This window comes from Neovison vison, chromosome 3 (genome assembly GCF_020171115.1).
Source record: "Neovison vison isolate M4711 chromosome 3, ASM_NN_V1, whole genome shotgun sequence".
In the NCBI taxonomy this organism is placed as follows: domain Eukaryota; kingdom Metazoa; phylum Chordata; class Mammalia; order Carnivora; family Mustelidae; genus Neogale; species Neogale vison.
Window position 1 is genome coordinate 57,307,923 of NC_058093.1, and position 26,035 is coordinate 57,333,957.

General features: G+C 36.8%; 1 protein-coding gene across 4 annotated transcripts in view; it reads right to left on the bottom strand.

The window, feature by feature from the left end:
• Positions 1-26,035, bottom strand: part of LOC122902519 (CD302 antigen) — a 135,656-nt gene that overhangs the window by 39,357 nt on the left and 70,264 nt on the right. For 2 of the 4 annotated variants that reach the window (XM_044242162.1, XM_044242159.1), the window contains exons 25-34: positions 24,979-25,205; positions 21,377-21,542; positions 19,563-19,727; positions 17,649-17,765; positions 12,449-12,643; positions 9,977-10,203; positions 8,413-8,581; positions 5,715-5,864; positions 2,563-2,685; positions 269-436 (exon numbers count right to left, since the gene is read on the bottom strand). In XM_044242162.1, the coding sequence (XP_044098097.1) occupies positions 269-436; positions 2,563-2,685; positions 5,715-5,864; positions 8,413-8,581; positions 9,977-10,203; positions 12,449-12,643; positions 17,649-17,765; positions 19,563-19,727; positions 21,377-21,542; positions 24,979-25,205 (1,707 nt within the window). Of the gene's footprint in view, positions 1-268; positions 437-2,562; positions 2,686-5,714; positions 5,886-8,412; positions 8,582-9,976; positions 10,204-12,448; positions 12,644-17,648; positions 17,766-19,562; positions 19,728-21,376; positions 21,543-24,978; positions 25,206-26,035 lie in introns of all 4 variants that reach the window. The other 2 variants (XM_044242160.1, XM_044242158.1) reach the window with 2 other exon arrangements.

The window sequence follows — 26,035 nt, forward strand, 5'->3', positions numbered from 1 at the left end:
CTGGTAGCTTCTATTTTTCTTAGGGAAGAATTACAAAAACCTTAGGCTGTTTAGTAGTTTCATCTGGGAATCTTAGACATCTTGGCACTTCCATCTCTTACAATCTATTTTTCTGGCAAAGAATCTGCATGGCTTCATCATGTTTTTTGGATATATTGAAAGGACTAAATAAGGACTTTAGGACCAGGTCCAAAACTTTGCACATAATAGAGTTGCACATTTATTTCCTGACATGTTCTGCAAAAATAAGGACAGGTTCCATACTTACCCAGAGGAACTTTGCAGACAACTCTTCCGTAGCCATGTGAACATTCAACTTTTACCCAAGTTTCATTTGAAGCTAACAAAATGCTACATTTTCCACCACCACTCTTACTTTTATTTGCCCATTTGACAAATGTCACTTTTGATCCATCTAACCAATTCCAAGACTGATCTAAAGAAAGAAATTAAGTTTATTGCCTCTAAATTTCTTTTGTAAAATTTAAATTCAATTAGCCAACTTACCATACATCATTAGTCTCAGATGCAGTGTTCAACAATTTATCAGCTGCATACAAAACCCAGTGCTTATCACATCACATGCCTTCCTTAATGCCCACTACCCAATTACCTCATCCCCACACATGCTTCCCTTCCAGCAACCCTCCATTTATTTCCTGTAGTTAACAGTCTCTCATGGTTTTTCTTCCTGTCTGATGACTTCTCATTCTGTTTTCCCTCTCTTCCCTTACAGTCCTCTGCCCCGTTTCTTATGTTCCATATATGAGTGAAGCTGTATGATAATTGTCTTTCTCTGATTGACTTATTTTGCTCAGCACAATACCCTCCAGTTTCAACCACATCAAGGTAAATGGTTAAGTATCCATACTTTCGGAAGGCTAAGTAATATTACATTGTGTGTGTAAGTGTGTATGACATTTGACATCGTCCTTATCCATTCATCTGTTGATGGAAATCTCGGCTCTTTCTACAGTTTGGCTATTGTGGACATTGCTGTCATGAATATTTGGGTGTAGGTGCCCCTTCGGATAACTACATTTGTATCTTTGGGGTAAATACCTAATGGTGTAATTGCTGGGTTGTAAGGTAGTTTCCTCTAAATTTCTAAAGTAAAATGGCATGCAGATCATACAACTCAATTTACTTAGAACTATGCTATGCCATGATTTAAAATGAAACTTATTGAAAGTGAAAAAAATAAAGAAATCAGTCCTTCAGTTGCACTTGTCACATTTCTTTCTTTCTTTTTTTAAAGATTTTATTTATTTATTTAACAGAGATCACAAGTAGGCGGAAAGGCAGGCAGAGAGAGAGGGGGAAGCAGGCTCCCCGCTGAGCAGAGAGTCTGATGGGGAGCTCCATCCTAGGACCCTGGGATCATGACCTGAGCTGAAGGCAGAGGCTTAACCCACTAAGCCACCCAGGTGCCCCACACTTGTCCCATTTCAAGTGCTCAATGGTCATATGTGGCTCGTTACTACTCTGTTACACGGCACAGACACAGAACATTTCCATCTTTGCAGAAAGTTCTATTAGATAGCACTGATATAAAATGTGGTATCTTGATTAAAGTACAGAATGCTTGCACTTTTACTGGGCGAGGGATAGATTTCTAAACGCCTGAATCCCCATCAGCACCCTCACCCCCAACTTAGAAACTCATATCATTAAAGACATGGTGGGGGAGTAAGGGTCAAGAGGGTTCAGGAGTGTCTGACTCCTGAATCCTGACTCCATTTTTATTTTCTAGCCGAGGTAGCACCACCTTGTGGTGATAGTGTAAACAAAATTTAGAATTCATTTAGATGGCCAACTTCAAATCCATTTCACTTTTTGACAAGTACTTAATATTTTAGGATTCACATTTATTTCAATTACTTAGAAATCAACTTGACTTAAAATGTAAAACATACTTCCTATTTTTCTATTGAATTTGTGCTTTTAGTTCACTCTTTATCAATGCCAAGTTCACTCAAATCTTTTATCCATTATTGCTTGAATTAATCCATCATTCCCTAAAAATTTGTTCCACAAATCTTTTTTAACCCATCTCTGCAATTTTGCTAAGCTTGTTTGAAAAACAAAGTTGCCATTAAGAATTGGTTTTTCTCTACAGTAAAAATGTTTCAAGAGGGAAGAGAACAACAAGAAGAGAAGCTTCTGAAAAACAGAGTTTTAAGCTACAAAAACACAGGTAATAGACCCTAGAGCTCTAAGGTAAGTATGTCATGAGTTCTTTGTGGGAGCATGGGGGCACAGATATTGCTGTAGGAAAAAGAAATATGTTGTTGATCCAAGTATCTTAAACCTCTAGACATCCCAATTGATTTTACTCGGTTTTCTATTTCATTAGTGTTTTCCATCATTACTAATAAGTTACTTGCAAATTCATAGTCATTAGGAACTTATAAGTCTCCAAAACAGCCAGCAGACCTACGCTTATTCATCAATAGGAAGCATTTCAATTAACCACCACCTGACATTCTTTAGCAAGGCTGACTTGGTATTAAGGACAATTTGGAACTCTTTGCACACTGTGCACACAAATATGTCACTTACCAGCAGAATATTGAGATAATCCAAGCCAAACTCTCATGGTAATATTATTATTTTCCCTCATCAGTCTGCTCACAAATTTATTCTCATCTTCATCCTCTATGGTAACGATAGTTGCAGAATGATCTGTTGAAGGAAAACAAACCCTAAAATAATTAGCTTTATGCAAACTAGGGAAGTGGCTTATTCTCAACCAGCCATTTGGGAAACAAACAAACAAACAAACAAACTACCATGATCAAGATCATTGAGAAATTCAAGCTTTACATAGAGAATACTTTGAAAATCTCGTATTTGTGTCAGATTTTTTAAAAGTATAGCATTAATAGATTCCAGGAAATTAGAAATATTTCTAGATTGAAAGTTTAAATAGAGAAATTTTTTTTAAAGATTTTATTTATTTATTTGACAGAACACAAGAAGGCAGAGAGGTCGTCAGAGGGAAAGGGAGAAACAGGCTCACCGCTGAGGAGAGAGCCCGATGTAGGGCTCCATCCCAGGACCCTGGGATCATGACCTGAACTGAAGGCAGCCGCTTAACCGACTGAGCCACCCAGGCGCCCCTACATAGAGAAATTTTATGTTTCTTCAAAAAAGCCTGCCAGTGAGACCATTGTGTATGAATAGCTATATCATTGTAGAAAGATGTATTTCAGCATGCTCTCCTCAACAACCATTTCTGTATAATAACTCAGCTTTAATTTTTTTCTATTAGAGTGAAAATGAAAGCAAATAGGTTTGGGATATTGGGGAGCATTAGCCTTTCCTTTAATATTATCTTATACATAAGCATACTTGGTTATGCCCACTGTAAGTTCCTAAATATAGTATGGAATTGAATACTGTTGAAGCTTGATAAATTGCGCTAAACCCACAGAGAAAATAGTGTTATCACCATCATCAGGCAAGGGATAGAAATAAAATAATAATTAGACTTGCAAATCAATCCTAAGTGGAATCATAAAGTCTTCAGTAGTGGCAAGCCTATCCACACTTGAACTAAAGCATTTCTTTTGTGGTGGTGCCATTGGAAGAAGGGCAAAGGCAAGTCTTTATTCCTTTAGAGATGATCACAGTGTGCACATGTTTGTTTAATATATTATAATCCTGTAGGGTAAGGTATTATCACTATTTTACAGAGGAGAAAACAAAGGCTCAAGGAGATTAAGTAAATTGGTCAGGTTTATGCAGCTAGCCAGTTATAAAATTAGAAAGCCAATCTCAATCTTTTCCCATAATAAGAATAATTTGCTCACTATTTGCAGGATACACTGTGCTACATTTGCATACATTATCTCATTTCATTCATTCCTACAACGACCCAACCTTTGAAATAAGTGCCATTTTCATTCTCACTGTTCAGATGAGAAGAGAGAAGCAATCATGTAACTTCCATAATACCACTCAGCTAGTAAGTATGGGAGTTGGGAGTTAAAACTTAGACCTGTCTGCCTCCAAGGCTAACTGACAGGCATAGTTCCACACTACAGTGACAGTAAACCTTTCAATTTTCTCCTGTAGGAGCAAGAGGCTTCTGACTTTCAGAATGTATATATAGCTCACAATAATTCCCGTCGTGTGTGTGTGTGTGTGTGTGTGTGTATACATATATAACACATGAGAGTTCCCACACAAAAGTTTCCATCATGTACTTAGCAGTAACAAAGAGATTTTTAAATCAGCCAAATGTCTCCACAACAGTTAGCAAAATAAATGAGGTAAATGCCATCAGTCTGGCTAAATCGCTACTCAAGGATGCAGGTCTTCGAAATACTCTTGGTAGTCTCCCTAGAAGTCATTTCAGTTTGACTATGGGGTAAATTTATCATGGGAGAGATCTGGTTACTGCTGCCCTTTCTAAACTAGTTAAATCTAAAATAGTTAAATCAGAGGATGTGGGCCATTTCTGTTGCAGAATGGAGGAACAACCCGTCCTTCCTTGGTTACTCTGGTCAGGATAAGCTTACTTATTAATAGTGAAGTAATGGGGAAATCTATAATTTTGTATTTAATACTTAACTTCTACAAAAAATTTACTTCCTAATCCCTTCATCTAAACATATCTAGCTTTCTTTAAAACCATTTCATTTGTCATTTTCACATAATGGATCTCTTTGCAATTTTTTATTCTTCTTTCCACTTACTTTTATTTTGCATGTACTTATTCTTACATTGGTCATTATAATGGCTATTCCAATATTCCAATTAACTCATATATATATCATAAAATACCATTTCCTTGTCATGAGGCAAGTAGGTTATAAAATGCTATTATAAATATTGAGTGTCTTAAAAAATTTTTTTTAAAGATTTTATTTATTTATTTGACAGAGAGAGATCACAAGTAGATGGAGAGGCAGGCAGAGAGAGAGAGAGAGAGAGAGAGAGGAAGAGAGAGAGAGGGAAGCAGGCTCCCCGCTGAGCAGAGAGCCCGATGCGGGACTCGATCCCAGGACCCTGAGACCATGACCTGAGCCAAAGGCAGCGGGTTTATCCCACTGAGCCACCCAGGCACCCGAGTGTCTTAAAAATTTTTTTAAAGATTTATTTATTTGAGAGAGAGTGTGTGTGTATTGGTGAGAAGAGGAAAAGGGGGAGGAAGAGAGAGAATCCCAAGCAGACTCCCACTGAGCCCAGAGCACAACTCGGGGCTAGATCCCACAACCTTGAGATTATGACCTGAGCCAAAATCAAGAATCAAACAGAGAAAGACAACTATCATATGGTTTCACTTATTTGTAGAACATAAGGAAAAGCATGGAGGACATTAGGAGAAGGAAGGTTAAAATGAATGGGGGGGAGAACAGAGGGGGAGATGAACGATGAGAAGACTATGGACTCTCTCAGGGTTTTAAAGGGGTAGGAGGATGGGTGAGCCTGTGATGGGTATTAAGGAGGTCACATATTGTATGGAGCACTTGGTGTTATACACAAACAATGAATCATGGAACATTATATAAAAAACTAACGATGTACCATATGGTGACTAACATAACATTAAAAAAAAAAAAAGAATCAGACACTTAGCTGATTGAGCCACCTGGGTGCCCCCAAATATTTTTAAAAATATAATCATTATTTCAAATTATTTCCTTGGAAAAGATTCCAATGATTAAATTACCGAGTCCAAGAAAAATCAATACATTGTAACTCACCAAGTTTTGAACAGAACTGTTTGGCTTCTGAGAAATTGTGCAATGCCCGGTCAGATGCGTAGCAGTGCTCCTTGTACTGGATCCACTGTGACTCATTCCCTTTTAATGCTGGACATCTTGAAGAGTATGTATGAGAGGATACCTCTTTAGCTATAAAAATGTTAGACATGACTGTAAAGATGCACAGAAAAAATATCTGACTTACAATCTCACTAACCCCTATTTGAAACTGTGGCTCCTGTGGATAAGAAGCATTCAACCAATACCCACATCTGAGAAAGCTACAGCCCACACTCTAAGAGTATACATTCTCATTAGCTTTTTGCAATACCATTTTTAAAACTTAGAAAGCATTTAGACCTCTAAGATGCAATTACCCTAGTGCAAAAACAACTGGAGAGGCAAAGACAGGCGCAGCAGGCCTGTAACTGCTTTGAAATAATCCTTAAAATTGTTTCTTTCTTTGGATTATTTTTATCTTGACAATATAAAACTAGTTTTACCTTGCCATATAAAAAACCACGTTTAAAATCATATCCACAAGTGAAAATTGGGTAATCTGTTTACAAAATACGCATCCATAGCACAATTTGTCTCCTACAAAGAGTAGCTATGTCTTTTGTACCCATTAAATAATAACTCTCCATTCCTGCCTGACCACAGAAACCACCATTCTACTTTCTGTTTCTATGAATTTGAAAGCTCTAGGCACCTCATATAATTGGAGTCATATGGTATTTGTTCTTTTGTGTCTGGCTTATTTTGCTTAGAATAATGTCCTCAAGATTCATCCATGCAGGTTGTATCATGTATTATGTGTCAGAATTTCCTTCTTTTTTAATGCTGAATAATATTCCATAAGTATGTATATAACACATTTTGCTATGCATTCATCTGTCAGTGGACAACTTGGGCTGCTTCTGCCTTTTGGCCACTGTGAATAATGATGCTGTGAACATGGTTGGACAAATATCTATTCTAGTCCCTCTTTCCATTTCTTTTGAGTATATACCCAGAAGTGGCTCAGGTCATGAGTCTGGGTCTTTTTTGGGCTCCCTGCTGAGCTGACCCTGCATCTCCCTATCCCTCTGCTGCTCCCCCTGCACATGCTTTCTCGCTCTCTGTGTCAAATACATAAATAAAACCTTTAAAAAAATAAAATAAAAATTTGCTCTTGTATTAGTTTCCCAGAGCTGCCATAATAAATTACTATAAACCTGGTGGTTTAAAACAACAGACATTTATTCTCTCATAGCTCTGGAGGCAAGTCTAAAACTGAGGTATCAGCAGGACTGGTTCCTCCTGGAGGGTCTGAGGGGGGTATCTGTTTCAGGCCTCCTCACTTCTGGTGGCTTGAAGCTGTATCACAGCAATTTCTGCTTCTGTCATCAAAGGGCTTTCTCCCTCTTTGTCTGTTTTTCAACTCTTACAAGGACAGCCATCATTGGATTTACAGCCCATCCTAATCAAGCATTAGCATTACATGACCCCTCTTAACTATTACATTTGCAAAGGCTACTTCTAAGTACGGTTCTGGGTAGTCATGAATTCAGGGGGGATACTATTCAATCCTGTACAGCACTGAATTTGTGTTTGTTTGTGTTGTCATTCTCCTTGATCCTATGAAGTCTGTTTAACTAACACAGCTGTCCTTTCCGTTTTTGTATACTTTACCACATTTCTCATGTATTCCAATTGTTTTTCTAAAACATTACGTCTACTTTCTGTACCAAACAAGTGAGATGTCAGTTCTTGGTTATCCGTTCATTCTTCATTCTTGGTATCATTCTCCCTTTCTTGTAGTCACTTGCTTCTCTGGATAAGGTTTTCACATTTTCTTCTTTTGAATCTGTTTAATTCCAAGTGTTGACTCTTCTGTGGAGGATTCTTTGGAGCAGAAAGCATGGCAAGTGCTGAGAACTGCCACTGCCATCATCTCTTGGCTTGTCCATCAGGCCTCTGCAGCTCCTGGGGGGTCATGGTTCTTAAGCTCTTCCTCAAGGCTCCACCTGTCAGGATAACCCTGACAGCCCCTGATGGAAGGGGCTTTTTCCTTAGATTTTTAAGTGTCATGTAAGTTTGGAAAATGCTTAGTTACACAAAGTTAACTAGATTTCTTTACTATAGAAACTTCCAGAGCCATCAATATGGTAAATCAAACCTACGGTATTTCTCAAATTTATATGCTGCTGAACTCTTTTTTAAAAGGAGCATTTTAGGGGCGCCTGGGTGGCTCAGTGGGTTAAGCCGCTGCCTTCGGCTCAGGTCATGATCTCAGGGTCCTGGGATCGAGTCCCGCATCGGGCTCTCTGCTCAGCGGGGAGCCTGCTTCCTCCTCTCTCTCTGCCTGCCTCTCTGCCTACTTGTAATCTCTCTCTGTCAAATAAATAAATAAAATCTTTAAAAAAAAAAATAAAAGGAGCATTTTAGCCTTTGAAAACCATTGCTAATTAAAATTAAAATTCACAAATTCTAGAGTAATATGTACCCAGTTACAGAGGAATTGAAAGTCTTTGGAAACATACCCCGAATGGGCATATCATATTTGTTTTTCTTCACAAAGTATCAAAATTATTTTTATAGGATTTGTGAATAAACCTTATTTAAAAACTGGCAAAAAATTCCTTTGAGTTTTTAATCATGTGCACAAAACAAAATGTCATTTTAATAAATAAAGTTATTCAAAACCAAGTCTTACATTTTGTAGGTTTATAACAAATAGCACCATCATTAACAGACTTGCAATTTTTATGTCTCCAAATTCCTTTTGGATCCAAGACAACACAATTTCCAGCAGATTGTTTATCTTTCCATGGGATGTAGTCAAATGTACTGCCATCAGACCATTCAAAACTTGATTCATTTCCCTGTTTTAAGAATAATAGAAATTAAAAAAAAGCTTAGGAATTTTTTTAGCAGAAGAATTGATTTTTAAAAAAAAGAATAATAGAGATAACCTGATTCCAGAGAAAAGAATGTTCAAAAAGAACATTAAGAAGAATACACACACACACACACACACACACACACACAATACTTTAAGAAGTATTAGAATGGATTGTTAATTATTTGCTTATAATTGTTACAGGTCTGGACCTATTTGTAAAATCAGGGATTTACTTTTGATGCTTTGATTTGAGACATTTACTCTGGTGCAATTTAAGTAGAAGTTTAAATTTACAGACAGAGTTACCATACACTGTCTCCAGATTTATTTTTTTTAAGGATGAGTTTATATAACACTTGAAATTAAATGACATGCAAATGGCTCCCATTTGTCAGAATTACAGATTTACAGTCCTAACCTCTATATTATTCTGAATATTGCTTTTTATGTTTTAGAATTCTGTGGTTTGTGTCTCTGGCTACATTTTTTCATACTATGAAAGCCATCAAGCAGCAAGGGACTGGAAGAAAAAAATATTTCCCAAGAAACTCATGGAAAGATTACTTTTGGTTTTCCCCTGATTCTATAATCCTAATTTGTCATCCTTTCTTTCATGTTCTTCACTTTGTTCTAAAGATTATTTAAATTAGGCCTTCAATTCCAAACTCAATAGATGCCTATTTTTGGAATTCTGGACATTATATAGGTATATGAATATACTAATTAATAAGATTCAAATAGTGGCACAAAAGATATGTTTACTACCAAAACATTATTCTAAAATAGTGCAGTTTGTAGGGGGGGAAAGTGAGAAGAAAACATGCATTTATTAGTCCTAATATTAAGAATTTTATTTGTCATCTTATATAAATTTATGTGTTAATATTCACTATAATCTTATATTAAGGAAAATATTATCACCCCAGTTTTACAGATGAAGAAGAAATAAGCTTGCAAAGGTTAAGTAACCTGCTCACAATTCCCGAACATGTAAATGGAAGACCCATCACCAGTACTAGAACTCAGGTTTTTCTGATTCTGTGCTATTCCTGTTTTCCCTGATTTCCTATTGGTTCTCCCCAACTAGGTGACAGAGAGGTGATGTTGAGATATTCATCTCCTGGGTCCTTGGGATGACCTGGCAGTGTCTAGGGCAGCTGCAATCCATCATTTGCCCTACTGCATTCTACATATATAATTTTCTATTTGCAAAAAGATAAAATTTTCTATTTGCAAAATGGTAAGAAAGCACTACACTATGCAAATTGAGTCCCAGTACTTAATCCAATGTCTTACTTTGAATTAATATATTATGCTCAAATTTCCAACCTTCTAACACATTTGGAAAATTTCTGGAAAATAAGACAAGACTTACATCGTGACTTGAGAGCCCAATCCATAGTGGAAATCCGTCACGTTTTACGATGTCTTCCAGAAAGAGCTGGCCATTTTGGTCATGAACACTTGCCAAATAACCTCCACTTTGAGAACACAAGTTTAATGCTTCATACCATGTTACCTTTTTTTGAATTACGTTATAAATACCATCTTCATAAGGAATAAACTGTGGCAGAGTAGCATTATATTCTTCCTTGTAGTCAACTACAACATTTAAATTAAAAGTATTAGTGATATTATTTAAATTATTTAAAATACATATTTTGGGTAAGACTGAAAATGCAATCATTTCTAAAGTTAAATAAAACTGGATTTCTTATTAATGAGGGAAGTAAAATGCAGACTTTATTTTTCTTATAGCCACAACATATATAATAGGTTCTGAAATATTACAGTTGTCTGGTTGATTAGAGAAAGGTATAAACATTGTCTTTCATGTAAGGAGCTCACATAGGAATTGGGGACAGAAAACAACAATACCTGAAATGCAGGCCAGACAATTAACCATAATTTGATATGCGTGACTGAGTAGAGAAGGAGCGATTCCTCTGAAGTAAGAGAGTCAGAAAGTCTGCTTAACAAATTCGGTTTGCAGATTTTAGGTTAGATGAAATTAGGACTAAAAAGAAGTAAGGTAACCAGAAGGTAAGCTAAAAACAAATGAAGAATAGCATAACAGTAACAAAACCACAACGATGAGGGTACTTCAAAGAGGCACACGAACCAAGTGAAAGACCTCCCAACAGCCACAACTAAAACATTGGATTATAACCCAAAGTGTAAAATATATAACCGTGAGCCCATACTGATATAAGCAATTGACTGAACAAATTTAAAACTGGGAGAGAATAGACAAATCTCTTGTACAGTAGAATTCCAAATAATTTACATAGATATGCCCCCTCAGGAAGATGAATAACTCTTCAGTCTATGAGTGTGGGCTGATTATAGTGACTTCCTTATGAACAGTACGGTACGGAAATAGGGAAAAGAGTAGCTTTGCAGTGGAGAAAGCTAACAACCATCATCTTGAGCCAGGTGATCAAGGTTAAAATCAATAGTGGTAAGTCGTGTTCATGGCATATACCCTTCCTAGGATGTGATAAAAAAGACATTTTAGCTCTGTGGTTTTTTTCCCTAAATCTCAAACTCACAACTGTAGTCTAATCATGAGAAAGACATCAGTCACCCCAAAGTGAGGCACGTTCCACAAATACGTGACCTATGCTCCTGAAAACTGTCAACGTCATCAAAAGTTAAGAAAAGGCTAAGAAATTTTCACAGCTAAGAGAAACCTAAGGAGACAAGATGACTATATGTAATATAGTATTCCATTCCGGATAGCATCCTGAATAGAAAAGGGACATTAAGTAAAAAATAAAAACAATCTGAATAATGAATGGACTTCAGTGAATAGTAATCTATCATACTGGCTTATTAGTTGTGACAAATGTACCATAGTAATGTAAGATGTCACCAATAGGGGAAATTGGTTATGGTGTATATGGGAATTTTCTGTACGTCTCTGTAAGTTTTCTATAAATATAAAAATCATTCTAAAATAAAAAGTTTGTTAAAGAAGTAAAAAAAAAAAAAAAAAAAAAAAGAAGGTGGAAGACTTCTTGTCCATAAAAAAACATACATAAGGTGCAAATGAGGATCAGTATATACTGTGCATGGGACAATTAAGAGATCAGCCTGACACAAAGAGAGCCTTACTGAGCCAAGAATGGGGGAAGAAATGGGCTGGAAGAAAGCCTAGAATTTTAGAATAGACAGTTTTTCTAAGAAGTCTTAGAGGCTTATATGGACTCAAAGTAATTGGTAACAGGGAAACACTGGCAATTGCTGATTGAAATGATGCCCCAGAAAGTTATTCTGTGGCACTATGAAGGGAGGTCTGGATGTTAGCAGAGGCCTTACACCATAGTGGCCATTATAACACTTTCTAAACTGTGAAACATTTAAAACTGATATGCATTTAAAAATAGATTTACGCAAGGAATTAGGCAAACTTAAGAGACATTTATTTTTAGGCTAGAATATAAAAACTTTACACTTTCTTATTTATAAAAATCTTATCCAGTCTTCAAGACCCAACCATGTCTTCCCTTGTCCTCAATGCATTTCATTTTTATTATTCCTGTTTTCACTGATCTCTTTTGACTTTCCAACAAACGTAAGCCAGTACCAAATAACCTAAAACTAACCTATGCAAAACAGAGCTAAGGAGTTAAATGCTATTTCCCCAACTACATTTTACTCCTTGATTTCAAGACCATGACACCATGGACTGTGTCTTTTCCCTCCTCTGTAACTTCTGTAGTAACTTTCATAGGACGGAAAATAGAGAAGGCACTCAAAAAATACAGTTGCATGATTCCCACTCGTGGAGGTGATGGCCTTATATTCTCTCTCCCTGGTGGCAAGTCTACATTAGCATACTTACTCATTTCAATTTTACAAGCAAGAATGCTGTTCTGGGTATACTGAAGTATTTCTTCAATAACATTGAAGGTTTGAATATCCCAGAAGCCATCAGTACTCAAGCCAGCAAAAAACTTGTTATTTTTTATATCTGGTCTTCCTCCTCTCCAATTTGTGTATGACAGCATGGTCTTATCAGACCACAGAAGAGAATTATCTAGGGAAGAAACATTTTTTTCTATGTTTAGAGATTAAATGAAGACTTGAATTATACTTAATATTTCAAACTCAACTGATTTTCTTTCTTCTTTACTTACTTTCTATAAAGCTATATGATTATGTATATTTCTTTAAAATGTTTTCTGATTATAACAGTAAATCATGCTTATTTTTAATTTGGAAAGTGTAAATTATAAACATAAAAAATAAAATTTGCTTATAATTTCACCATCCTATAGTAAGCTTTATGTTTTGTTATTTTTAAAGTCAAATTTTCATATCTCCTCTATATATGTTTAATTATAATGAAAATGAATATAATTATTTTATTTAAAAATTAATACATTATAAAACTAGTAATAGAAATCCCTTCTCTGGACCTAAAACCATGCACAATTTTTTTTTTTAAGACTTTATTTATTTATTTGACAGAGAGAGAGAGATCACAAGTAGGCAGAGAGAGAGAGTGGGAAGCAGGCTCCCTGCTGAGCAGAGAGCCTGATGCAGGGCTCAATCCCAGGACCTGAGCCAAAGGCAGAGGCTTAACCCACTGAGCCACCCAGGCACTCCAGTCAACTGATTTTTGACAAGGGTGCCACGACAATTCAATACAAAATAGCAGTCCCTAGGACAACAGGATATCTACATGCAAATATATATATATGATTTATATAAACTTAAATATATATATAAACGTATTTACATATGTACATATGTTAGAACCTTTCCTTTTACCATATAGAAAATTAACTCAAAATAGATCATATAGACCTAAAGGTAAAAGCTAAACCTATAAACCCATAAACACTTGCTCTTGCAAATAAATAAATAAAATCTTTTTTTTTAAAGATTTTATTTATTTATTTGACAGAGAGAGATCACAAGTAGGCAGAGAGGCAGGCAGAGAGAGAGAGAGAGAGGAGGAAGCAGGCTCCCTGCTGAGCGGAAAGCCTGATGTGGGACTCGATCCCAGGATCCTGAGATCATGACCTGAGCTGAAGGCAGCGGCTTAACCCACTGAGCCACCCAGGCACCCCTAAATAAATAAAATCTTAAAAAAAAGTTTTGTGTTACAAATTCTACTATCAAAGTGATGGTGGGGGACACTTGGCTAGCTCAATTAGTAGGGTTGTGACTCTCTATTTTGGGGTAGTGAGTTTGGGTTCCATGTTGGGTAAAGAGCTTACTTAAAAAAAATAAAGAAAGTAAAAAAATAAAAAAAATAAAGAAAGTGATGGGAGAAAATATTTACAAATAGTTTGACAAGGGACTTATATCCAGAATATGTAAAGAATGTTTAAAGAATGTTTATAACTCAACAATAAAAAAGGCAAATAATTAAAAAATGGGTAAATGATCAGAATAAAGTTTTTTCCAAAGATGATATACAAGTAGATAATAAGCACATAAAGTTATGTTTAATATCTTTAGTCAACAGGGAAATGAAATAGAAGGGAAGTAAAAACCTCAGTTAGATACCACTTCATACCTACCAGGATGGCTACAATCAAAAAAAGAGATAAAAACAAGTGTTGGCATAGATGTGGAAAAAATTGGAAGGTATGGAAAATGGCATAGCAGTTTAGGAAAACAATCTGTTAGTTCTTCAAAATGTTAAAAAAAGACCCAGCAATTCCTCTCTTAGGTATATACCCAAGATAAATGAAAATACACATCCACACAGAAACCTGTATGTCAATGTTCATAGTGGCATTATTCACAACCAAAAAAGTGAAAAGAATCTAAATGTCTATCAACTGATGAATGGATAAATAAAATATGAATATTTTCTTCATAGAATAAATAAATAAAATATTCACAGAATATAATATTATTCAGCCATAAAAAGATACTTGCTACAGTGTTACATGCATAAGGCATTATGCTAAGTAGAACAAGCCAGTCACAAAAAAAATTCACATACTGTATGATCTCATTTATATGAAATGCCTAGAATAGGTAATCTGTAGAGACAGGAAATAGATCAGTAGTTGATCACTGGATCAGCAGTTGGGAGTAAGGAGAAGGGACAGAGAATCAGGAGGGAGTGTTAATGGTATGATGTTTCTTTCTGGGGTAGTGATAGCTAAACTCTGTGACTATATTAAAAGTCAATAAATTGTATACCTTAAATGGCTGAATTGTGTGAGGGAATATATCAAAGTTTCTGAAAAATAAGTTTGCTAGGCCTATTAAAATGATGAGTTGGCATCAAGAGTGAAGTCACTATAAAGTGTACATACCCATTGTTGTCCTGGTTATTTGTACCTTTCGCTGATGGCCATCTTCTGAGGTGGTATACCTAAACATGTGCCTTGGGTCACCTGGGTGGCTCAGTTGGTTAAGCGACTGCCTTCGGCTCAGGTCATGATCTTGGAGTCCCAGGATTGAGTTCTGCACTGGACTTCCTGCTCAGCACAGAGTCTGCTTCTCCCTCTGACCCTTCCCCACCTAGGGGTTGCCCTCTTTCATTCTCTCTCACACAAATAAATAAAATCTTAAAAAAATAAATAAACATGCGCCTGCAGCAAAGACACACTAGAAACCCTTACACACGACTGGTTCTTGCTCACTGCTTTATATCCACCTCATGTCTCCCAGGCCCTCCTTCCCTCTCCCCAAATGTTAAACTGACAATTTTCTGGCTAACATGATGGGTGATGGTATATTCCTAAAACTGTTATACAAAAGGCCCACTTTTTCATTTGGCTTGAAGCATCTTTCAGTTGACAAGTGGCTTCTCTTAGTAGTTTCTGTACATAGTCTTACTTCTGAAAAGTCAGAACTTAAAAAAAAAAATCCTTTGTACCAGTGGTATTATAATTAAGTATTATTTAAGTACACTGAAATAATTAAACAAATCTATGGATGTTGAATTAAGCCAGTAAGAATTAGATTTAAACCAAATTTGCTATTTGCTTGAGACATTTTTCTTTTTTTTTTTTTTTAATTTATGTGTTTGACAGAGACAGATCACAAGTAGGCAGAGAGGCCGGCAGAGAGCGAGGGGGAAGCAGGGTCCCCACTGAGCAGAGAGCCTGATGTGGGGCTTGATCCCAGGACCCTGAGATCATGACATGAGCCGAAGGCAGAGGCTTAACCCACTGAGCCACCCAGGTGCCCTGAAACATCTTTCTGTATCATGTCTATATACTTCAATTGAAATTTTGTTACACATACAATTTATAAAAAGAAGTTACACTACTTAAAAGGAAGTCTATTCTGAAAATGCTTTTTATAATACAGAATATTTTTCAGTTGTTTCTGACAATATAACTAACAGTATATCAGAAGGTAAAATTGAAATTTCTATATCCTGGATATGGTCTCCACTGGTCTCTTCAGGAACACTGTTTCCTCAGTCATTTCCAGGTAAAGCCTAGAAACTTTCCACCTATTTTCTCTCCATTTTTTTTCCCCTTCTTAGTTTTAAGGGTATTCAAGTGTCATTGGAGAAAGGTTTGGGGACCTTAAGTCCCACTATGATGAACTCATTTTTGATTGGCAACCTAAGTCTTACCTATTGCCTGATAGCTTAATTTTTGTTAACTCATCTGTATGCCATAAATATTTAAGAAAAACTTCAGCAAATCTAAAAAATGAGTCAGGTTAGATAGCAAGGAGAAAGCTATATATATTTTTAAAGATTTTATTTATTTGAGAGGGAGCACAAGCAGGGAGAAAGGCAGAGGGAGAAACAACTTTGCACTGACCAGGGAGCCAGATGTGATGCATGGCTCTTTCCCACAACCCTGGGATCATGACCTGAGCCAAAGGCTGATGCTTAACTGACTAAGCCATCTGGGTACACCAAGAAGATAATTTTTTAAATGGTCATATTTGAGTATTTAAGCTTCTGCCTTTGGCTGTCATTGCCTTATGCCCCTTATTAAGGCCCACCACCCTTTTTTGGCTAAATGTATGCTTTTGATGTGTGATGTTTCAGAGTGACTTTTTTCCTAATTCCAAAACTTCTATGATTTTTAGGATATCTCTAATTGAGTATTTTTCTAAATTGGTCTTATTTTTGATATTATTAGGGCCTGTGTTTTAAAAAAATTTTATAGAAGGGTGCCTGGGTAGCTTAGTTGGTGACTGACTCTTGATTTCAGCTCAGGTCATGATCTTAGTGTCGTGGGGTTGAGCCCCTGGGTGGGGCTCCCGCTTAGCAGGGAGTCTCCTGGAGATTCTCTCCCTCTCCTTCTCCCCCTCCACTGCCACTGTGTGTGCATGCATACACACTCTCTCTCCTCCCCCTCTAAAAGAAATGAATGAATGAATCTTTAAAAAATTTCATAGCAATTATGCCTTGGACTTGTGGCATTTAGTCCCAATTTCAAATAATCTATCTCAGTGTCAAACTGTTTCTCATTTTTCTAACTCATAGTCCAAGCCAATGCTGTAAACCCAAAGGTGCAAGGTTAATGGAAGTATAATTCCATTCTCATTTATCCCATATACATAGTAGAGATACAAGGTAAATATTAAAGATTTGTATGGCGTGTGGTCATTTTTAGTTAGTCTTGAATAGGTAGGAGAGATAGTGGAGAAAGGAAATTATTTTCCACCATTTATCTCTAACCTTGGTGGTAAAGGCATTTTAATGGCAGATTTGAGATCTAAAAATTGTCTGGTACTTATAGATATTCTTCTGGGGTGCCTGGATGGCTCAGTCATTAAGCGTCTGTCTTCGGCTCGGGTCATGATCCCAGGGTCCCGGGATTGAGCCCCACATCTGGCTCCCTGTGCAGCAGGAAGACTGTTTCTCCCTCTCACACTCTCCCTGTTTGTGTTCCCTCTCTTGCTGTCTCCCTCTCTGTCAAATAAATAAATAAACATCTTTTAAAAAAGAACATATCAAAGAAAAGAAGCTCTGCTAAGTACATAATTATAATTTTGTATATTTGTAAACATATTTTGAAGAACTATATTTTGTGGCTTGATAAATAGTGTATAATGAAGTATGAATATAAATAGAGAAAATCAGTTGATTTACAACTTACTTTCATAAGTTATACTTAACACGACCCATGAAGCCATATTATTGTAGTGCAGAAGTTGCTCAAGAACAAAGTTATTCTCTTTTTCATCTCGAATACTCAGAACATGTGATTTTGGATCTGTTAAATAAAAAACAGTCAATAATTTTAATAATTACTTATATAGAACACTTTATTTCGATAGATTTAGAAAGTTTTATTTCCCAGCTAAATAAACTCAAAAACAATATTGGAAAATAAGACAGACATGTAAATTAAACTATCTCATTGTACTGGGGCTCCTGAGTGGGTCAATCAGTTGAGCACCCAACTCTTGGTTTCAGCTCATGTCATGATCTCAGGGTCCTAAGAACCAGCTCTCCACAGGGCTCTGTGCTCAATGGGGAGTCCACTTGAGATTCTCTCCCTCTGCCCCACCCCCTGCTGGGGCTCTCTCTCTCAAATGAATAAATACATTAAAAAATGATTTCATTGTATTCAAATGAATAGATTAAGAAGTTTTCAGACACTTTGATTTTTTTTTTTTTTAAGAGAGATAGTGAGCACATGGGAAGGGAGGGACAGAGGAAGAGGCAGAGAGAGAATCTTAAGCAGGCTCCATGCTTAGCCCTTCACAAAGTTGATCTCACAACCCTCAAACCATAACCTGAGCCCAAATCAGGACTCAGGTGCTTAACCAACTGAGCCACTCAGGTGTCCCTAATATTTCGATGTTAAATTTGGTCTTAGAAAATAGTGTAAAACTAGCAGATGAATAGAGAATTTAAAACATTGATTCAGGGGCGCCTGGGTGGCTCAGTGGGTTAAGCCACTGCCTTCGGCTCAGGTCATGATCTCAGGGTCCTGGGATCAAGTCCCGCATCGGGCTCTCTGCTCAGCAGGGAGCCTGCTTCTCTCTCTCTCTCTCTCTCTCTCTGCCTGCCTCTCCATCTACTTGTGATTTCTCTCTGTCAAAATAAATAAATAAAATCTTTAAAAAAAAAAAAACATTGATTCACTTCACTTTTCCCCATTTAAGGCTTATTTTGAATTGGCACAAATTTACCCATATTAATGATACACTTCCAAAGACAATAATAAACAAAACCTCTTGGATGATCTATAAGATAGATCTTCACTTTCCTTAGATATCGGTCTTTATAGTAGGGTTAAAAAAGTTTAATATTTCCCAAAAAGTGTTCCTCAGGAAATTAGCAGGAGTTTCTCAGACTGGTTGGATAAAAGCATCACAAACATTGTTACATGAAGTTAAACTAGTTCATTTATGACAGTACTTCTTAAAGGATATGCTGATGTACATATGACAATGTCTAACCAGAAGCAATGGTGTATTTCTCAACCTTTTTCTTTTTGTAAGGATCCTTTTCTTAGACTACCTCTCAAGACTAGTTTCTAAACAGCACACTTTCGAGAATAATGGTTAGGTATTATCCAAAGGAGCTTCCCACAGTTCACAGGTCCACTGTTCAGAAGTCATAAGTCCTCAGTGGATCTCACAGGGAATATTTGAAGAATCCTAAGAGTTGAAAGTGTGAAATACAAATTTCTTTGAAGCAGAGCTGTTTCTTTGCTTTTGACTACCTATCTGAGCTTTCAACAACCCAATTCACCTATTTTCACTTTGTCTACAGTCTAGCTTGGTTTAACATCCAGTTCTCTGCTTGCTAGAGTCATTTCTTTTTGCTTTTTAAGCAGAACTCATTTTGTTTATACATATAAAGACAGACTAGCTCTCTAATGGATGGGTAAAGAAGTAACTCTTACATTCTCCATTTTGACTAAACACAAATTTTTATACTTTTTTTGTTCATAATGTAGAAATTAGGAGATGAATATTTTTGCAATCTAGTGCTAATTATAAATACTTATAACACACTTTTAATGAACATACATGTAATGGCTGTATAAGGTACTTACTAAATTTCTGGCATTTAGAATGAATTTCACTTGGTGTTGCAGTATATTCAGTCTTTGCTATTATGAAATTGTAGCAAGAGTTCTGAAATGGTATCCATGGAGTAAATAAAACAGGAGATGGACACTGAACACTCTCAACTGTTCTGACCTCTTTTTCAGTCTCATCTAAAAAAAAAAAAGGCAGGGGTATGAATTCTAACTTTAGACATAAATGTTAAATCCTGTTCATGGTAATTAGGCTTGATTTGTAGGGAATATTCCAGAAGCCAATAAATAATAGCCTAATGATGCTTGTTCTGTTTATAGTCAAATATAATGTGACCTTAACTGGGTTTCTGTTGGAAGAAATTTATTTAACACAGTTTCCTTCTGTTCACTCCTGCTGTGAAATGAGTGAAAGAATATAAAACATGAGTTGCTGTTAGGTTAAATGTAGTTTCTGCCTTTCTGTGTCACCAAACCTCAGAGATGATACAACGATATTAATAACAGGCACCTACCTATAACTTTGGGAATTCATCTTAAGTTTCTCTTTACCAATATCTTCTCTAATTTCAGAGGTGCATTTTATTTTTTATTTATTTTTTAAAGGTACATTTTAATGAAATATGGGCTGTTCTAAGTCGTTGCTTTAGGAATGTTCCCTCTATCCCTATACTTTGAAGTGTTTTAATCAGGAACGGATGCTGGATTTTGTCAAATGCTTTTTCTGCATCAATTGAGAGGACCATGTGGTTCTTCTCTCTTCTCATATTAATTTGTTCTATCACATTGATTGATTTGCGAATGTTGAGCCATCCTTGTAGCCCAGCTTTAAATGAAAGGAAATAGAAGTAGTTGAAAATCTGACATCTAGAAAATCTGGCTTTTTAAAAAATTTTATGAAAAAGCCATACATTTAAGAAGATGCAAACATAGATATGCTCTACTCGAAGCCAATCAAACAGATTTAATATGCAGTAGAGACCATTCAGAATCTCTCCCAGCTCACAACTCCCTTTGTCTGGAAAGTAGATGTATCTTCTTTCTACTGCAAATGCACAAATGTGGGCTTCTGGCCGTTGTTTAACCACTTTCTTCTGACTAGGCTAGAGATCGTATACCTTACTCGGTTGAGTGCATGAGATTCTCTCTAAGAATTTGGAAAGTGGATTGCAGGGATAGTCCATTCATTTCCAGTTACAGCTATAATCGAAAGCTACAGAGCTGCTGTGTTTCATCATGGGCAGAGAGAAGCAGAAAATACATGAAAAGAAGAGTACAAATCCACAGAGAGAAACAAAAGGAATAGGTGGGACACAGTATCTCTGGGTTCCTGATTCCATCCAGTTTCTGATTCCCACTCTCATGAAGCTCAGCGATAACCTCATTTTTGAGGACCTAAATTTCCCTTTTGGCTTAAGCTAGCTTGAGCTGGTTACTGTTACTTACAAACAAATGAATCTTAACAGTGACTCTTAAAAAGAAACTGTTGTTGATAAGAATTACCAAAAAAAATTCCCACAAATCAAGTTTCCTATAGAATATAAACATGAAATATATACAAAATGAGGTAAGTAGGGACTTAAAACTGAAAGACCAAGTACCATTGTCAGCTGACAAAAATAAAGATAGAACATGTCTAAAATAAATCAATGACAAAGTACCCAACACATAATAATTCTACTTTAATACAAATTTTCATGAAAAATTTTGTTATAAAAAAGGATATGATTATAATTTCAGAACCAGATTTTACAAAACTACCCCCCTAAATCTCACTATTCATGAGACTGATAATAACTGAAGAGTTAAAATATTTAAAATTAGCATACTTCCTGGATAGTAGCAAATAGCACCTGGTTGCGTATGATCACAATCAGATGTTTTCCAGAATCCATCAGTGTCTAATATTACACAGTCTTCAAGTTGTTCATTATTTTCAGCCCAGCGACTAAATGGAAGATGTTTTCTATCTGACCAGCCAAAGTTGAGTTCATCCTGTAAGCAGCAGAAATACATTTCAAGTGGCAATACTTCGTGTTATCCATTTTCTATTATTTTTGTCCCTCATCAACCTAATGACTTTTAATTTTACCATATATATATATATGTATGTTTAAATTTTACTTTATATTTAACACATAGTTACATAGACTTACCATGTACCAGGCACGTTTGTAAGGGCTTTGCAAGTATCAGTTTACTTAATCTTCATAACAACCATATGAGATAGGAACTATTGTACCCATTTCACAGATGAGAAACGGAAGGCATGTTGTATATGCAGTGCTGGGATTCTAATCCAGGCCATCAGACTCTAGAGCCTATGGTCTGAGCCGTTAGACTGGGCTGCTTCATACATAATTAGAACTATGGGTTGTTGGAAGTCAGAGAAACAACATGCAGGAGTGGAAAGAACATGGACCCTGGAGCTAAAGCATATCTAGTTTGGAATTCTGGTGCAGTCGTGTATTAGTTTTTGATTTTACTTTGCCATGTTTCCATCCCCTCAGCTATTAAATGGATGTGACACTTAACCTCAGGGCTGGAATTAGTGGGGTGATGTGTAAAACACATAATGGCCAGCAGGTACACATGGCCACATAAATATTAGCTCCCTTCCTCTTAACCGTGACTCAGGCTGCTTTCACACTTGGGTTTATGGAGAATCTTCCTCATTCACTCTATTTTATTGTGCACGAAAAGACTGTGAACATCTGTCCGTCTTTACATCTTGCCAAGGGCCTGACCAACCACCTATCCTGAGAGAGACTTTACAAAATAGGTACAAAGTCCAAGGGACAGACTGTGGGGATACAGACTTGTCTGTGCTTCTCCAAGGTGCTGACAGAGCACCAGGCCTTGTACACTGACCCAATGACATAAGCTGTCCTGAGACCCAAGACAATTTTACATCACTGGTTGATTTGGATATTGGATAAAGGCCACACACAATATCCTTAGTGACCCATAAATAGCAAACATGTTTAAGCTTCAACACCAGCAACTGTTTTCATCCTGAAATTGTTCTCTACCAGGGTTCCAGCTTGTAACTTTGTGGCCAGTTAATTCCTAAGCCCCTGTGGCCTCAGATGTGGCCCTTTGGCCATGTGATGTTAGCATTACCCTGGATTCCTTCACCTCTGCTGTCTTCACAACTAACCCAGATATCTGGTCCTTTGGAACTTTTATTCCTTGTAGATAAATCCCTGTACCCTCTATCTCTGCTGAATACCCTTTTTCTTTAGTAAGACTTTTAGTATCTCTTAACTAAATTCTTGACCTTAATTGATCTTAATTAAAACCTATCTTTTCTACAGGAATAATGTCCTTTCAATGCCCACTGGGAAGATTGTTTATTTTTCCATTCTCAGATACCACCGGGCTATGAGAATGGGATAAATATTTTTATTTCCTTCAATCATTTCCTTTAGGGTTTATGCAAACTCCCAGATTCCTTGTCTCTTTTTGACTTTCACTTACAACTTGGCCTCCTTGTTCCTCCCTGACATTCACTAAGGTGATGCCTCATGTCTTGCTCTGTCTTCCTCGTTGTATCATTGACTTACGTCTCACCAGTTCCCCAGCCCTTGTGACTTCCTCTATTTCTATGTATTTCCACTTCTACATACTTAAGTGACCTGCTCCTGCAGACACACTCTGGACTTTATATAACCCAGAACTGCCTCAGGCATTAGTTCAGACCAGCATCAGCTCCTGCATGAATTTCCAAGAAAGCTCAAGATTGCTCATTTCCTAATCTGCCCTCTGCCAATATAATTCTTCTTAGGTAAAAATCTGTTAATGTTACTACCATGTTTAAAATCTTTCAATACTCTTTCACTGCTTTCAATGTAAAGTTTTATTTGTATCCTGTCACATTCCAAAGATTTAAGGCAGTTTATACAGATACGTAATAAACCTGTTAAAAAAGTGAAAGGAAAAAGAGAAACATAGGTGAAGACTGAAAATAGGGTAACAGGATGCCCAGGTGCCTCAGTTGGTTGAGACTTACACACTTCAGCTCAGGTCACGATCCCAGAGTCCTGGGATCAAGTCCCATACTGGGCTCCTTGCTCAGTGGGGAGTCGGCTCTTCCCTCTCCCGCTGCCTCCTCCCCCAACCCTCCTCTTGTGCCCTCTTCTTTTGCTCACTCTCTCTCTCAAATAAATAAGTAAAATCTTTTTTTTTTTTTTAAGATTTTATTTATTTATAGGGGCATGTGGGTGGCTCAGTGGGTTAAGCTTCTGCCTTAGGCTCAGGTCATGGTCTCCAGGGCCCTGGGATGGAGCCCCACGTCAGGCTCTCTGCTCCGCGGTGAGCCTGCTTCCCCCCGTCTCTCAGCCTGACTCTCTGCCTACTTGTGATCTCTCTCTCTCTCTGTCAAATAGATAAATAAACTCTTTAAAAAAAAAGATTTAATTTTTTAGATATTTATTTATTTAGATAAATTTAAAAAGATAAATAAAAAAGATTTAAAAAGATAAATTAAAAAAAAGATTTTATTTATTTATTTGACACAGAGAGAGAGAGAGAGAGAGATAGCGAGAGAGGGAACACAAGCATGGGGAGTGGGAGAGGGAGAAGCAGGCTTCACACTGAGCAGGGAGACCGATGCAGGGCTCGATCATAGGACCCTGGGGTCACGACCTGGGCCGAAGGCAGCTGCTTAATGACTGAACCACCCAGGCACCCCAATAAATAAAATCTTAGAAGAGAAAATAAGATAAGAAACAATGTCAAAATCCTTAAGTGATGAAAAAAAGCTAAAAAATAGTATGATCTCAAATGTCTTAAAAATATACATGTGTACATAGGAAAAACCTTGAGAGATATATATCAAATTATTAAATCATATTTATTACTAGTACTGGAATTACAGGTGATTTTAATTTCCTTTTAAAAAAATTTACTGGGTACCTGGGTAGCCCAGTCAGTTGAGCGTCTGACTCTTGACTTCTGCCTAGGTCATGAGCTTAGGGTTGTGAGATGGAGCGTTATATTGGGCTCTGCACTTGGTGTGGACACTGCTTGGGATTCTCTCTCTTCCTCTCTCTCTGATCTCTCAGCCTTCTGCTCTCCCTCAATTCAACTCTGATTTTTAAATTCTTTTCTTCCTCTCTCCTTTGCATTGGCTGGAGAGGCAGGGCAGTTCCTGATTCCCACTCAGTCTTTAACTAGAATAAAAAGAATTGTTCAGCTACACACGTCCACTTGAACTTTTTCTTCATCTAAACAATAAAGCACCAGACCTTTCAATAGTAGAAAGATGATGGCTACTAAAAATGACACACGCCATGAAATTTACTCACTGTCAAGTAAGAGTAAGACCTGACAATCTACAGGTTCTTTCAGTTTGATATGAGAAATGCTGTGTAAAACAAAAATTTCACATTCCGTCACCCAATCTGGGCATTTGGGACTGAAAACTTACGTCTTGACTGGAGAGTCCAATCCACAGAGAGGAGTTATGAAGAACGCCCTGCACAGTTAGGAACGCCTGCTGGTAAGGGTCTGTGATGCTCACCAGGTGCATGTTATCCTTCTGACACTCCCTTAGAGCATCAAACCAAGTCATAGGCTTCAGGATGATTTTGTACAGATTATTTAGATACTTCACTGTGTCTGAAGTGTTCTGCAAGGTCTGTTTGCTTTCAACTTCTATTTGTAAAAGGAAAAAAAAAAACACAAAAAATCACCCACTCTGCAAGTCATGGGACATTTCCTCAAGGTTCTCCACAATAAGTACTTCAGATACTACTTATTTATTCATTTGTTTTGGATTTTGGTTAGGCGAACTAGGTATGTCTGGCTGTATACCTTAGGTATATGTGTGAGCCACAACATTTGTTTTCTAAAATTAGAATAAAATTCTGTTTTTGTTGATCTGATTTAGGAAGGAAAAAAAAGAAGGAAGAAAAAAAAATTAGGAAGGAAAAAAAGCTGTAAGTAAAAGTAGCCTGCGATAAGATTACCATTTCAGGTTGGTGTCAAATACCTCCTTTGTTTAAACCCCTTCAACAAGAGAAAGTGTTAGGTGTTCCCTTACAAAGTTTCCATCTGGGAGAGCTCCAACGAAAAAAATGTACAAAACAACCCACAAAACGCTGTGCTGAACTACTGCTTTACAGTACTTCTCTGAAGAAAGCAGTTACTGAACAGTATGAACAAATGAGCATGGTTTAATTTAACAAAAATTTCTTTAGAGGGGCACCTGGGTGGCTCAGTGGGTTAAAGCCTCTGCCTTCAGCTCAGGTCATGATCCCAGGGTCCTGGAATTGAGTCCTGCATTGGGCTCTCTGCTCAGTGGGGAGCCTGCTTCCTCCTCTCTCTCTCTGCCTGCCTCTCTGCCTACTTGTGGTCTGTCAAATAAATAAATAAAAATCTAAAAAAAATTTTTTTTTCTTTAGAAATACATGGATTATCTACTTGAGGTTTTCATTACATGACAACTTTTTTTAAACCATTTGTTAAAAACATTGTAATCAATG